We start from the raw sequence: 13,658 nt of genomic DNA on the forward strand, positions 1-13,658 counted from the left end.
TTTACAGAGCTTTGTGATTTGGATTTTAGACTAACTGTGAAAAAGAGCCAGATTAGCTTGTACTGAACTGCAAGTGAGGATACCGAAGGATACCAAATTTAAAGGTTCAGTTTATTGGGAGTTTGCAGTCTTCCAACTATAGCTTTGAAACAAGTAAATCTAAACAAATTATATATGTATACCTAATTTTCATTATTTTTAAAATCCATTCACTCGAAAATTTTGTAGGTGTTACTACTAAATACACCATTCAAATAACGAAAAGTACTTCACAAAACATAAAACCCATCTGCCTTGGTCACAGGTAGCATCTAATCTCATTTTAAACAGAGGCCCAAGAGGAATGTGGTCAAAAGTAAAGGTTGGATCTTAGAGAGGAGATTCTCTTAATAGGGTAAGAGTACCTGTTTTGGGGAAACCCCGGCCTAAAGTCTACCTGGAATACAACAATAATAACTAGAAAAGTTAGCAGAGGGGAGAAGGCAACATACAAAGGCTAAGAAAAACATGATTATTATTTTTTAATAGTAAATACTTTGCATTCTGGAAAGAGAAGAGCTCTTCAGTATTTTATTACCTGAAAATGCATTTCTGATGGCTGATATTTATCAAGCACAGGAACAGCAAACTCCGTACTATCGTTTTTCTCACAGAGCTCATATTTAACTCTCAGATAAACATTGGAAAAACAGTCAAAGTCACATGGCTACAAGAAAGGAAGAACATGAAATTGAGAAAATATCTGGGCATTAAAATGCAAAACAGTCTTCACACATTATCTCTGTTTCAGCTTCTGTCAGGGGGCATATTTAGGGACCTTCTGACTCAGATGTTGCCTTTGGGCCACTGATTTTAGTAGCCATCAATGGACCATAAATTTGTCAAATATTTTTGAGGGATTTTATACATTTGGATCCCATGACATCCTCTGGGTAATGCGTTCCTCGATTCAGTTATACATTGTAAAAAATGGTTCCTTTATGTTTGTTTTAATCCTTTAGAGCTTCATGACTCTCTGACAATTCTTGCATTATAAATACTTCACACACACCCAAAAGGATGACAGTTTGATTTATAGGAATACAAGTCAAAATGGTACACATCCCCCTCAGCTATAGAACATGCTCAGCAAGTCTAACACCCAGAAAACCACCCAATTATAGTAATTTTGCATTTCAAGGAAGATTAATCATCGTGCAGATTCCATTAAAAATCCTTTCCTCTTAACCCTTCTTTCTGTAGTAAGTCTGACCAACATCACCTACCAGCGTGAAAAGCTGCAGCTCAGAGCATGATGTGTGCTCTCTGACTAAGAGCTTTCCACTTGTTGTGGTGTTCTGATCCTTAAACTGTAATCTCTTCTTTGCCATTTTCACATCTAAGTCCACCGTGTAGAGAATGTATAACTGTGAAAACACTGGAAACACAGATGGGAATTTCTTGTGTACTCAGAACAAAGCAATTGCAAAGAGTCAGTGAATGAAGGGGAACAGAGTTCTGATCTGTAGCTCCAGCATTCACAGAGGAGGAAAAAACATGGTGATATATTTCCAACATCTTCCCACAAGTCAAGCAAAACAGAAAAGCTTTTACAATGACCCCTACATTGCCTACTCATGCACCCTACAAAGGATCTGAAGGTTTAGACTGAGATACAATTTGCAAGATTTTCAAAATTCTTTGTTAGATGTACCAGAAGTTGTCTACAATGCCAAGTTTCTAATATGGTGTAGGACCATAGATTTTAGTCTGATCACAGTTCCCATTTATTACCTTGTTGAGACACTGGTAAAGCTGAGATTATATTGAAACACAGTTTTGCTGTAACAATGCTGCTGTTCTGGAAAATTAATATTCTCTCAGGGTTGAATCTCATACTGGTGAGAAAGTGAACAACTGGTCTCGAGCTAGTCAGTGAAGAACAAATAAGAAACAGAATTAAATTTTTGAAACATTCAGGAAAAAATATTTTAAGAAATCCTGGCAGCAAGCTTAAAAAGTGCTCAGCTTTTCCATGATATTTCACCTGGACCAAGCTAGCCTATTTACAGAAGTTCCAGTTTCTGCTGGGAACATTGAGAATGTACAAAATCCCATGAGCCTGAAAGAACAGACAGCCAAAATACACCAATATAGCTAGAGTTTCAGAATTAAACTCACTGTTTATGTTTCCATTAGATGAACTCATTATCTAGTGGTAAAAATTCTCTCTTTATCAACAATTTGTTTCCAAATACAAAATGCAAGAACAAAATCAAATCTGCCCATCATGTCTTAGCCCTTGCAAACTCCACAAGTCATTCAGCTACCAGACATCTGATTGAAAATAAGACAAGGTCTGTCAAGATTTTTTTGTCTACATGACTAAAACCATCAGTGCTGAATTGCAGACGTTAACCAATTAACATAGATCTTAATGTTCATTATCTCATACTTGCTCAAAGCCTTAGGCATTCAAAGGCAAAAGCCTTTGCAACTTGAGCTAACAGCTTTACATTTTATATGATTTCTTCTAGCACTGGGAAAGATTTTTTTATGTCCGTCCAATGCCAAATTAAAAATAGAATCATTACACAGTGCTTAGAACACAGATTCTAAATTTGTCTTTGAAGCATTTCCCCAACATACTAAAAAGCAGCACTCATTACCTACCGGAGCACAACCACATTCTCCAGCGATCCTACTGCAATATCTTGGAGACCATCATCAGTGAAATCAAAGCCACCATCAATGGATTGTCCAAAATACTGGAGTCCTGCTGATATTTCAGAGGCTTTTACTCTCTAATAGGAGAGACACAACAGCAAATATAAGTCAGGATCTCCCTCCTGTCCTTTGAAAAATACACTTTCTTTCATAAGGCTGTTGTGAGGTTGATTTTACAACACTCCTGACACACAAAATATTGGCTATTAACTTACTGTAATAGATGGGCAGGCTTGCAAAAGAATATATTTTTCTATAGGCAGCACTTGAATCCAGGTCTAATCCAGGCCTAAGCAGACAAGTGAATAACTGCAATTAAGGAGCAGGTCTGCTGCAGAAGCCTGTGGACTCACATAAACCAACACCCGCAAATTTCTCACTCATCAGTGGGAATGTAATGTGAAAGTCCTTCCTCCCAGCCTCTTGCTACAAAAACACAAGCTTTTCCCTCCCATAGTGGACTGGAGGCAAGTCCCAACAAGACACATACTTGAGAAAAAGAGCTCTTGATCTTGTCCTTTTCACCATTAAAGATGTAAATGCTGCCAAAAGAGGAACTGTTTGAAAGATGATCTTCAAGGGGGGCTCCAACTGCAATATCCTCATATCCATCCCCGTTGATGTCTCCAATGCTGGCCACGGTAAACCCAAACCTTGCGAACTGAGTGGTCACCTGCACATTTAAATGTCCTTCCAAGGTGAATGAACCAGTCTGAAATATACCCAAGAAAGAAATCCCTTTAGAACAATTGTAACCTCTAAACAATATAATAAGAAATTCAAGATAACAGCTAATTTTCAGACCAAAAGCTTGATCCAACTGCATGCAAAGTCTCCCACAGAAGCAGTGTCCCTGGACATCCCTATGCAAGTAGACACAGTTAAGGTACTATCTGTTTTTAAATCATGAGCAGATTGAGTTGATCCACTGCTTATTTCGAGACAAACTTGTTTCTCCACCACGTTACAGAAATAAGCCACAAGAGGGTGCAAGTTGTTTGAATTCTAATGGACGCCCACACTGTTTTCTGCTTCCAACAATTTGGTATGTTCCCTGAGCAAATTTTAGCAGTGCACCAACGGGAGCTTATCCTGGTCTGCATGTTAAGTTCTCACTCAAAATGACGCAATTAACTTCTATCCTGGATATATGTATCTGGTATACTGGATCCAGTAGCTGGGCTCACAAAATATTTTGTTTTCTGCAAGTCCTGGAAAGTAAAGTTTTAGCAGCTACCAATGTATACATTTATTGCAAACATTGCAAAAAACATTGTTTGGAAGAGCAAAGTGTACACCAAAAAATTGCCTATGTGTAGGCAAAAGACGTGATTTTAGCACACTGTGATATCAGTGTACCTTAGCTACAGAATGGTTTTATTTATTTTTTTCCTCTTTCATATTCTAATGACTAAGACAGGACTGCTGGCTTCATCCTGCAGTCCTCTACCATACAGGGAGAGCACACTCAGTGAGAGCACACTCAGTGAGAGCACAAAGGAGGAATGTTTTATTTGTCACTACTTAGGCATGGTTGGAAAATCCCCAACATGGAGTGTTTACGCTACCAGTGTTTTTACCTCTGTCTCCAGGCGATAGACGTAAACCCTTCCTTCTTCCCCTTGGATGTGATAAAATGGAGCTCCAACAAGGAGAAGATCTGTCTCCCCATCACGGTTCACATCAAGCGGGCAGAGCTCAGAGCCAAAATAAGATCCGACCTGGGCTCCAGAAAAAGTCAAGCAGCTCTTTCACTGGAATTCTCTATATATAGCTTTGTAGAATTAGCGTCCTTTGCAACAGTAAGGCAATTTTTAGAACAAAACATCACATATCTACTTATATGTGGATCACTTCACTATTATTTATTACATTACTGCCATCCTCGGGGACAGATCCTGTAACCAGCATAACAGTACCAAAATCATTATTCAACAATGTGACAGAATAAAAAGCAGAATAACACAGTTGATGACGTCTTTCCCCATGAGCCATGAGAACAGAACATAAATATAGTACACCCCACTTAGCTAAACGTCTTCCCTGTCTTTTTCCAAATTTCATGATTTCTTCTGGTATTCCCAAAGTATTATGGAGTGAACTAAGACTGTATAATCCACAGCTAGCTAAATCAGATGCTTGGCAGTTCTCTGATTCCTACTTGTGAGACCTCTAACCAATGAAAACATGGTGAGGTGAGTGCCAGTACCCTCCAGCAGCCTGCTGTGAGCAGTTGAACTTTGATAATTTCCCCCAGCTGAGCAACTTGTCCCAGAAGCTCAGACTTCAACAGATCTCATTTGAAAAAATGAGGCTGCCTGACCATAGTGGGTTTAACAGTAATAATAAGGCTAATGGATTTATTCAAACGTTTATAATGGCTTTACTCTTGCTTCAAAGGATGTAAATTTATCTGGAGAAAATGAGGCTGTTGCTTGAGCAACCTAGATGCGTGCTGTGCCCCTGACCCCTACTGACCTGCTTGCCCCTGTGTGAGTGAAGCACAGTACCTGTTCTCCTTGCAGGGTTTGTTTCAAGTGGCCATCCTGAAACACCAATACCTTCCCTGTCATGCTGTGCCGTGGAGCTCCAGCCACATACAAGGGTCCGTATCCTGTGCGCACCACTGCCACGCTGTATCCTGGTGCATTCACACGAGGAACAAAAAGATCATACATGTCAGTACCATACTCTACCCCTGAAGGAAAAAGCCCACGAAGCTTCGACTTAGACATGGGCCTACATATTTCAGTGAGATCCAAGAGCTTGCACCACGTCATGTTGTTGTGGCCCATGTTTTTGATTACAGACTAGCTCATCAGAATATTGATTAGGAAACGGCAGGTAACTTTCCTGAGAGAAAAGCCAGCAAAGCTGAGGTTTTCTTCTCTTAACAGCTTGTGAGGTAATTGAATAAACTGCTGCTCTGAAAAACCTGCTTGAACTCTTGAGGACTTTTAGCATTTGTCACAGTTCCTGAATGCTTATCCAATATACACACTTTTTTTTTTCTTTCTTTTTAATTATTATCTCTGCAAGCTAGCAGGCTTAGAATCCTTCATAGAAGTGAAGGAAACATTATACTCCATATAAAATGCAAAAATAGATCTGTTACGGGGCTTTTGTAACAGGGAAGTAATGACAGAAGGATTATCCTGACACAACCAGTCCACAGCACCTCATATGTCCTAGAAGAACTTTAAGACCACGGCTACAGTCAGGAGATACAGGGACCATAAGGCCACAAAGCACTAGGGTGAATAAGCAAGGTCTTATTTGTCACTACGCCAAGAACAGTATTGATTCACAAACTGTTTCTTCTCCAGACACTCACAGCAAGTCAAATATTTATACTTATCAGCTCACAAAAATGCCCTTCACTGTGTTCTTATACTGCGAAACCAAATGGATGTGTTAACAGAATAGCACCACAATGCATCATAACTCATAAGAGCAAATAGGCTGTACAGGGAGACAGTATTTGCATTAGAATCTCTGTCCCTGTTAAGGAAAATATTAAAAATTCAGTTAGATGCTGCAGGAGATGGTCTTCACGTAAATGCTGTCAGTGCCAGAACACACTGCCCTACATATAAACAAACCAAACAAAATTGCAGCCAGGTTGTCACCGATCTCAAGAGAGGGTCAAGCTGCTTACCTAGGTAACTGTACTTTGCTTTTTTGGTTTCTTCTTTTGATTCATTCAAGAAAACAGCTGTCTTAGTTGCCAGATCATACAGCAGAATTCCACCAGACCAGTCAAAGGCACCCACAGCACCAAACATTAAGACTCGCTGCAGAAATAACATAGTGCAAATTAAAATGGAGGAACACAGGGCAATTGCCAGTGACCTCTATCAGTCTGCAAAGCTGCTTAGTAGGTTGCAATGTTTTCTGGATTACAACTCCTGCACTCTTTCCTGGACCATGTAGCATGGGCAGTTTTACTAGCTCCTAGTATTGAAGGTACAAGATGACTGCCCAGCATCAGAGAAGCAGCTGCACATCTCCCAGTTCTCTACATGTCATTGTTTGCAAAATGCGATCACTGTTATCCTTACAGCCAACGCTGCTAAATGTTCATTAGCTTCCTCAGTTTCCACTGTTCTCCCCTCCTGACAAGGACAGAGATCACGCTTGTCTTGTAAGGACCAGTGTTTTAAGTCAGAGGATTCCGAAAGAGCAATATTATTTTATTTGCAACATGATGGAGTCCCTGGTCTTGTACACTGGAGACACAAATGCCAACTAAATCAAAGCTGTCAACTGAAGTTAGTTCTCTTGTGCATTAGAATAAAAAGGATCCAGTAGTTATAACAGGGGTCATGTGAGATAGACCCCATCCTAAAATAAAATTCACAACCAACATTAAAAAAGTAGTATTTTTTACTTATCTAACACCTTCAAAGCAAGCAGTGGCTTGCCAATGAGATTTGACTACATAGTTCTCAAACTTCTGTATCAGCATCATTTCTTGTATAAGACCTTCTGAATCCTTACAGGTATTAAAACGGCAGCAGAACATACAACCATTTAGCAGGGTTAAATACAGAACACTTGCCTTATCCAAAATCTGCACACTGAAACCAGATTGTGCCAGTTCATACTCCAGAGCATCACCTTGAGTACCTGACAATGCAATAGAAATAGGGTGAGTCCTTATTCCTCAAAAGATAGCAATGAAATAGAAAAGCTTCTGTTTACCTTCTATCCCAATAATACTCTGCTGCAGGGTTGAAAGCAGCCCATCTAATGCTGAATAATTGGTCACCTGAAATACATTAGTGTCATCTGGACCAGATGCAATTAGCCGCAACTCATTCAGGGCCTTTGGTTTTTTGAAGGCATCCCCCACCTGCAGAAGAGATGCAAATTAATCAGAAGAAGCAATCTTTAGAGTCTTCTTATTCCCACGTACTTAAGGATGGAATCGCTCGAGTTGGTGGTAAAAATCTCAGCTTCAACCACCCTATGTAAACCCAGAAATAGTAATTGATTTGGAAGCCAATGAATTAGACAATCTGAGTGTCTCCTGGAACCAGACCTTTACAAAACATCTTCACGTAACTGGCTGGTGCAGTATTTGGTGTATACAACTTTGTTGTACCCAACAACTAAGTTTGGAAATCAATAAGTCACAAGGCATCATAATATCAAACATCTTCCTCTGTAAGAGAAAGAATGAGAAGCGATAGCTGAATGACATTACTAGAAGGCAAGGGTGATAGTGTGAGAAGAAACCTACCAGAGACTTGAACTGAGAAACTCTCATGCCTGACATACTTTTTGATCACATTTGTTTATTCTTTATTGTTTAACAGTTCATATCATAGCTTTATCTTTCATATATTTATTTTATATGTGCTTGTTCCCTTATTTACTGGAGACACATATGGTTCAGTTCTCCTTTTCTCCCCCTGCCCGGTGCTACCCAGTAATGGAAGGAAGATATGATCCAAGTAGGTTTCCAACTCACCCCAATAGCATAGCGCTCAACTCCTGCCATTTTGGGCGAATTTATCACTGTTGTCAAGTTCATTTCATCCAGGAGTATTTCCCCATCTGTAAGCACAATCATGATCTTGGCTGCATCCTTCCGGGATCCGTGACTTTCAATGAAGATAGAATCCCTGTTAAAACATCAAAAAATGAAACATTTGCAGCTAACAGTCATAGCAAGGAGACAAGAAATTTTCTTTCGCATTCATTTACCTTAAAATGGCCGGGTGTTATCTCTTTCTATAGCTTCCTGAGCCCCGTCATACCATAAATTACACACTGAGAGATGACTTTTACAACCTTCTAAAATATGGCACAGAAACTGCTGCCTGCCATTCAACCTCTTCCAAATAAACAGGACTCCTTTCAGGACCTGAATGTTCATGGAAGTCCCTCTCCCTTACTCATGAAATGCCCCGGAAATCACCTTCATTATTTCTTGAGCTCCTTTTTTCTGTTACTTACAGGGCATGTTGCATGGCAGATGCTGTTTTTGTCACATTGCACACCTGCACAATATCAAGTACTTTCTGGAGGGTGGCATTTGGATTCCAGTTTTCTCGCAGGTCAAACTCAGTTTTGATTTCAAAGCCATACTGCACCACTGCAAAATCACACTGGAAGAAAGCAGCAGGTAAGCATCTGCTTGTGACAACTGTTGATTCAGAGAATGAGAGCTCTCTGCAACAACTAGCCCATAAACCCCAAGAGAAAATATTATCCAGACTATGTAGAAAGAACATATTTTTTATGAGCAAGTGGCTTTTAAATATGTGTAATGCATAAACAAGGATTGTTATAAATATATTATAGGCGAGGAAAATTAAAACACTGTCAGTACAGGCAGAAAAAATTGTTTTGGGGAACGCTAATTTGTTTTTAAGTACTTGCATTTTCCTGTTATGTTTTTGGCACATGTGCAGGTTTCAGAGAGGATTATCTGTGATATTACTGCATTGTTCCTTCATTTTCCAGGATGATCTGATTATCGTTGCTTTTGTGCTTGTGGGTATAGATGTTACGATACAGGAACAGAGACAGAAAACAACAAGAAAGTCATGACTGTCACCTTGTATGAAGGGAGAGATGGTGCTCACTGGGCTGCAAGCATGACAGCCATAGCAGGGCTAGGGATTTCTAAGCAAACAAGTCACAGACTTTTCTCTCTACAGTGCTGTTAGGATCAAGACTGAGGATGTACTGCTATGTAAGCAAAATTACGTCAAGAACACAGGCAAGTTATGGAAGTGTTTTCCCATCCTAATGGAAATTAACCTGCACAGTCCCAAATTCTGGTGAAGAGGCAGCTTAAATGAAGCACAGCACACTTTGTACTTTTAGCCTGCTGAAGAGAGTAGGGAGTACCTCAAAGCACTTCTCATACAGTGTTTTCATCATCTTGTGGATGAATGCTTTTGCTCTTTCAAAATCGTCTGGTTCAATGCTCCCTGATCCATCCAAAATAAAAGCAATCTCTGTCCCAGAGCCTGCCAGGATATGGAAGATAAAGGAGTAAGGAGAAGGCTCCCTGGAGCTCAGTAATGTTGGTCAGGATAAAAGTTCTTTATCCAGTGTTATCAATCAACACACAAATAATCTCAACTCCAACAAGCAACTGAATGGCACCGAGACTGCCCACTGTCATTTCAGCGTGAGCCACAACTCAGCTCTGGAAGCTTACAGCACAGCAGCCCCCCAGATTTCATCAGTCCATGACAGTCCACAGCATGATTCTGTTAAAAGATACTTCACCACGTACGCAAGCCATTTTCCTCCTCCTCCTCTTTGTCGCTCTCCATCCAGGAAGGGAGCATGCTGCCACCATTGTCATTACTGTTTCTGTGTCCTGGTGTCTCAGTTGGAATATTTTCAGCTGAAACAGGAAAGAAAATTGAATGTAGGTGACAGGGAACAGGGAGAGAAAACAAACAGTGAACTGAAACCTTGCATTATTGCCCATGCAGTGTTCCTGCACCTTGCTGCCTGATAGCTGAACTCTTCCTCATCCCTGCAGTATGTAGCGGATCATACTGCTTTCAGGTTCAAGAGTATGGATGCTATGGAAAAAATTGTGAGTTTTGAAGGCTGTGGGGATCAGGTCTTCATCTTAAAAAAACAGCTACAGTTTAATAGAAATAAACTGCTCCAAGTACACACAAAATTATAAGTATCATAACAGAAACACTGAAGGGAAGGTGAATGTGTACATTTTAAAGCACCTATTGCAGTCCATCTGTCTTTCCATACTAATGTTTTGGCTGCAGGTCACAGATACAGAATATGATCTCTTGTCCTCCTGATTGGCTGGCTAAGGAGGACTGTTATGAATGTAACAGAAATAATTTTTATTTGTTTTACTGTTGCTGGGCAGGTGACTGCAAGAACAGGCTAAGACCTGGATGGATGTATTTACATTCCTTAAGCCATGAAGCTACCCACCATCGCAGATCCACTCTATAAGTTACAGTGAAGGGAGATGTGTGAGGAGTGGAATTTCTTCTACCTGACTCAATCAGAGTGTCTCTCTGCAGCTCTGAAAGGAAACTGTCAAAATCTTCATATGCAGACGACATGAACCAGTCACTTCTACCCTTCTGCAGCTCTTCTGGGACCCACTGGTTGCTAACGAACTCTCCAATCTAGGGAGAAAATCCAACAGCCGTGGAGACTGCACGTTTCATACACACACACACAATTGCCTTAATTAAAAACTTGACAGCCTGAAAGGGAGTTTTCTGAAAGCTTGGTAAAGCAGCCCTGATCCTAGATTGCACAGTAAAACCTTTTTTGCAAAGAAAAAGCTATTAAAAGCTCTAGAGCCACAAGCATTATACAAGTCAGACACTTTTATTTCTGTAACTTTTTCCTTAACACCCTCCAAAACAAGCTCTCTGGAATCAAGAAGACAGAGGCCTGGGCGAGCAAGGGAGCCACCAGAACATCTCAGATTGGACATCCTGCATGTCTAATGCAACACTTTTTCTTCCACCCACTGCTAAAGCATAGAAGTAGACACATGGGGTGGATGGAAACATCTCTCTCCAACGTATGAGCTTAGAAGCAAAAAAAAAATGTAGCTTTGAGGTTTCTTCCTACTCACCTTAGGAGCACAGAGTTTGACCTTAGCCATTTTGAGGGAGTTCATCACATTTCTCAATTGATGGTTTTCTAAAAACACTTGTCCAGATACCATGACAATGATTATCTTGTCAGTCTGTCTGGAGTCATGGCTGTCAGTAAAGACTTTATCCCTGTAGAAAAACAAGCCTAGAGGTATTTTATGGGACAAACTATGTCTTCAGAGTCAGAAATCTCAGTGCTGCTGGCAGGGTGCTGATGTTCATTGAACTCTCAGCACACGAGAGTCTGTGCAGTACAGACATGCAAAGCAAACGCGCACATTATACTTCCAGGGATGTTGGCTATCCACAGCTGGTAGCTCTGCCTTCACAAGCAGCACACGGGGCATTTTTACAATGAAGTTCAGTATTGTCAGAGTCGTGCTATTGGGAAGAAAATAGAGTCGAGGAAAGCAAGACTCCCAGGGAGACACAGCAGATGAGTGAAAAAGATGGGAAAGGCCTCAGGTATACGAACAAGCACATGCTGAAAGCAAGACCCAGGTGACTGTATTTTCATGCTGATGCCCCTATGTCAGCCAGGAAGGACTTCACACTTTGCCTCTTGGCAATTTCTCCTTGTGAAAACCAGAGTTGGACCTGACAGACCCCCAGACAGATTCATTCACAGGCCTCTGTCGGCAGAGTTTGTCACTAAGAGAAGCATTGGGAAAGTGATAGTTGTGAGGGTGTGAGAACAAGAAGAATATAGAGGAGGTGCAGGAGGCTGTACTGATGTACATGAAATGCGAGGAATCACTTGAGTGTCCCAGGAGCTTCCTGAAACACGTGAACTCACAATACATGCTGCAGTGTGGCTGCAATGTCAGTCTGTGAACTCTGCTGTTTCATATTTTGGACCTTGAAGAGAGCAGTTAATCTGTTGCAGCTTTCTTGCAGGCTCAGTTCAGTTTGGGTCTGTTCTCCATACTGCACCACAGCAAACCTGACCTGGAGAAAGAAGACGGCAAAGCTGTGTTGGTTAGACAAGATCTAAGGCAGGATCCCTAAGTCCCTCAGAGTGTCAAGTTTAGTCCCAAACTTTCCTGCACAAACATGGAAGGCCTACATTGCAAATGGAAGGCAGATTACCTATCTTTATCTCTCCATCACACATTTGTATTCTGGTGATTCCTTTTGGATCAACTCCAGGAACTGACTTCATTTTCTTTGGCTTAAAATGATTTCTCCGTCCGAACTTTCTGTATTTATCTGTCTGGCCAGATCTTTCGAGACCACATGGCTCAGCCTCACTTTGTCCCCAAATATCAGGCTTTATTTACATCATTCAAAGTAATGGCTTATAAGCCTCACTCATTTGTACGTCTACTGTTTCAAGGTGTCCTGAGAGATTTGTCTGGTAAAATATCTAGGCATGCTACTGGCGTGAAAACTCACTCCTAGATCTTCCACTCCACTCTTCAGCTACTCCTCATCCTTGGATCACTAACATTTAACTCTTGCATTACAATATGTAGAATTATTACCAGCATCACTGCGAGTAGTTTAAACAGCAGTAAGTATGACAACTGGGGGACTCTTTCCATTCTTCATTAGAGCTCTGGTCATCCTGCCTACCAGAAAACAAGACTGAACAGTTTCACACACCTTTGAGCATTTCTGCCACGTTGACTTCATCATATTGATGACTGAGTTCTTGGTGCTTTGGAAATCATCTGACTTGGTGTTCTCTGATCCACCCAGAATGACAGCAATCTCTGTTCCCGGTTCTGTCAATGCAGTTAAATATAAAAGAACATTTGAAAAGGCACCAAAACATCCTAACAATTAGCAAGAGTTCAAGAACATTGACATAAACAACAAATTAGAAAAAAAAAAATTTTTACCACTTCCAGCCATTCTGAAAGCAGGTCTAGCTGATGATGTGATCTACACTGTAGTAATAAGTTTAATTTTTAAAAATTCTCAGTTAATGATGATGGTAATAATGATTGAATTTTACCATAACCTTCAAAACCTCAACCTTTTCCCTCCCTAGCTCTCTCCTGCCACATGAATACAAGCTGCTTTCAAGGAAGTAATGTTTGTTCATGTCCAGTACTTACCTTTGCACATGTGGTTGCTCCATGCACTGCCAAAGTGCTCACCACAAGTAATGCTGACGTTGTTTGTGCTCTTAGAGCTGCTGGTGGCAGTAAACTTGTCTTTGCTGTTTCTGTTTTGAATGCCATTTAATTTGGTCTCAACTAAAAAATGTAAAAGGCAAGAATAAAAAAGACAGTCTACATTTTAAAAATACTCTTCTAATTAACACACCTTAAAATCAGGATCTGTTTCCTAGTGAAGGTGAAATGAGACCATATAGGTTTCTAA

The 13,658-nt window shown here is 40.5% G+C and overlaps 1 protein-coding gene across 2 annotated transcripts in view; it reads right to left on the minus strand.

Moving 5' to 3' along the window:
- The window catches only part of ITGAE (integrin subunit alpha E), a 36,417-nt gene that overhangs the window by 12,092 nt on the left and 10,667 nt on the right, over window positions 1-13,658 (minus strand). For both annotated transcript variants that reach the window (XM_083806341.1, XM_083806340.1), the window contains 19 exons: window positions 13,391-13,531; window positions 12,933-13,054; window positions 12,124-12,275; window positions 11,306-11,456; window positions 10,709-10,844; window positions 9,965-10,078; window positions 9,571-9,692; window positions 8,671-8,822; window positions 8,183-8,336; window positions 7,411-7,561; window positions 7,268-7,335; window positions 6,365-6,500; window positions 5,217-5,347; window positions 4,287-4,427; window positions 3,197-3,418; window positions 2,653-2,783; window positions 1,774-1,907; window positions 1,266-1,417; window positions 578-706 (listed from right to left, as the gene is read on the minus strand). In XM_083806341.1, coding sequence (XP_083662467.1) covers window positions 578-706; window positions 1,266-1,417; window positions 1,774-1,907; window positions 2,653-2,783; window positions 3,197-3,418; window positions 4,287-4,427; window positions 5,217-5,347; window positions 6,365-6,500; window positions 7,268-7,335; window positions 7,411-7,561; window positions 8,183-8,336; window positions 8,671-8,822; window positions 9,571-9,692; window positions 9,965-10,078; window positions 10,709-10,844; window positions 11,306-11,456; window positions 12,124-12,275; window positions 12,933-13,054; window positions 13,391-13,531 — 2,639 coding nt within the window. The remainder of the gene's footprint in view (window positions 1-577; window positions 707-1,265; window positions 1,418-1,773; window positions 1,908-2,652; window positions 2,784-3,196; window positions 3,419-4,286; window positions 4,428-5,216; window positions 5,348-6,364; window positions 6,501-7,267; window positions 7,336-7,410; window positions 7,562-8,182; window positions 8,337-8,670; window positions 8,823-9,570; window positions 9,693-9,964; window positions 10,079-10,708; window positions 10,845-11,305; window positions 11,457-12,123; window positions 12,276-12,932; window positions 13,055-13,390; window positions 13,532-13,658) is intronic.

This window comes from Anser anser (assembly GCF_964211835.1).
Source record: "Anser anser genome assembly, chromosome: 20".
Lineage (NCBI taxonomy): Eukaryota > Metazoa > Chordata > Aves > Anseriformes > Anatidae > Anser > Anser anser.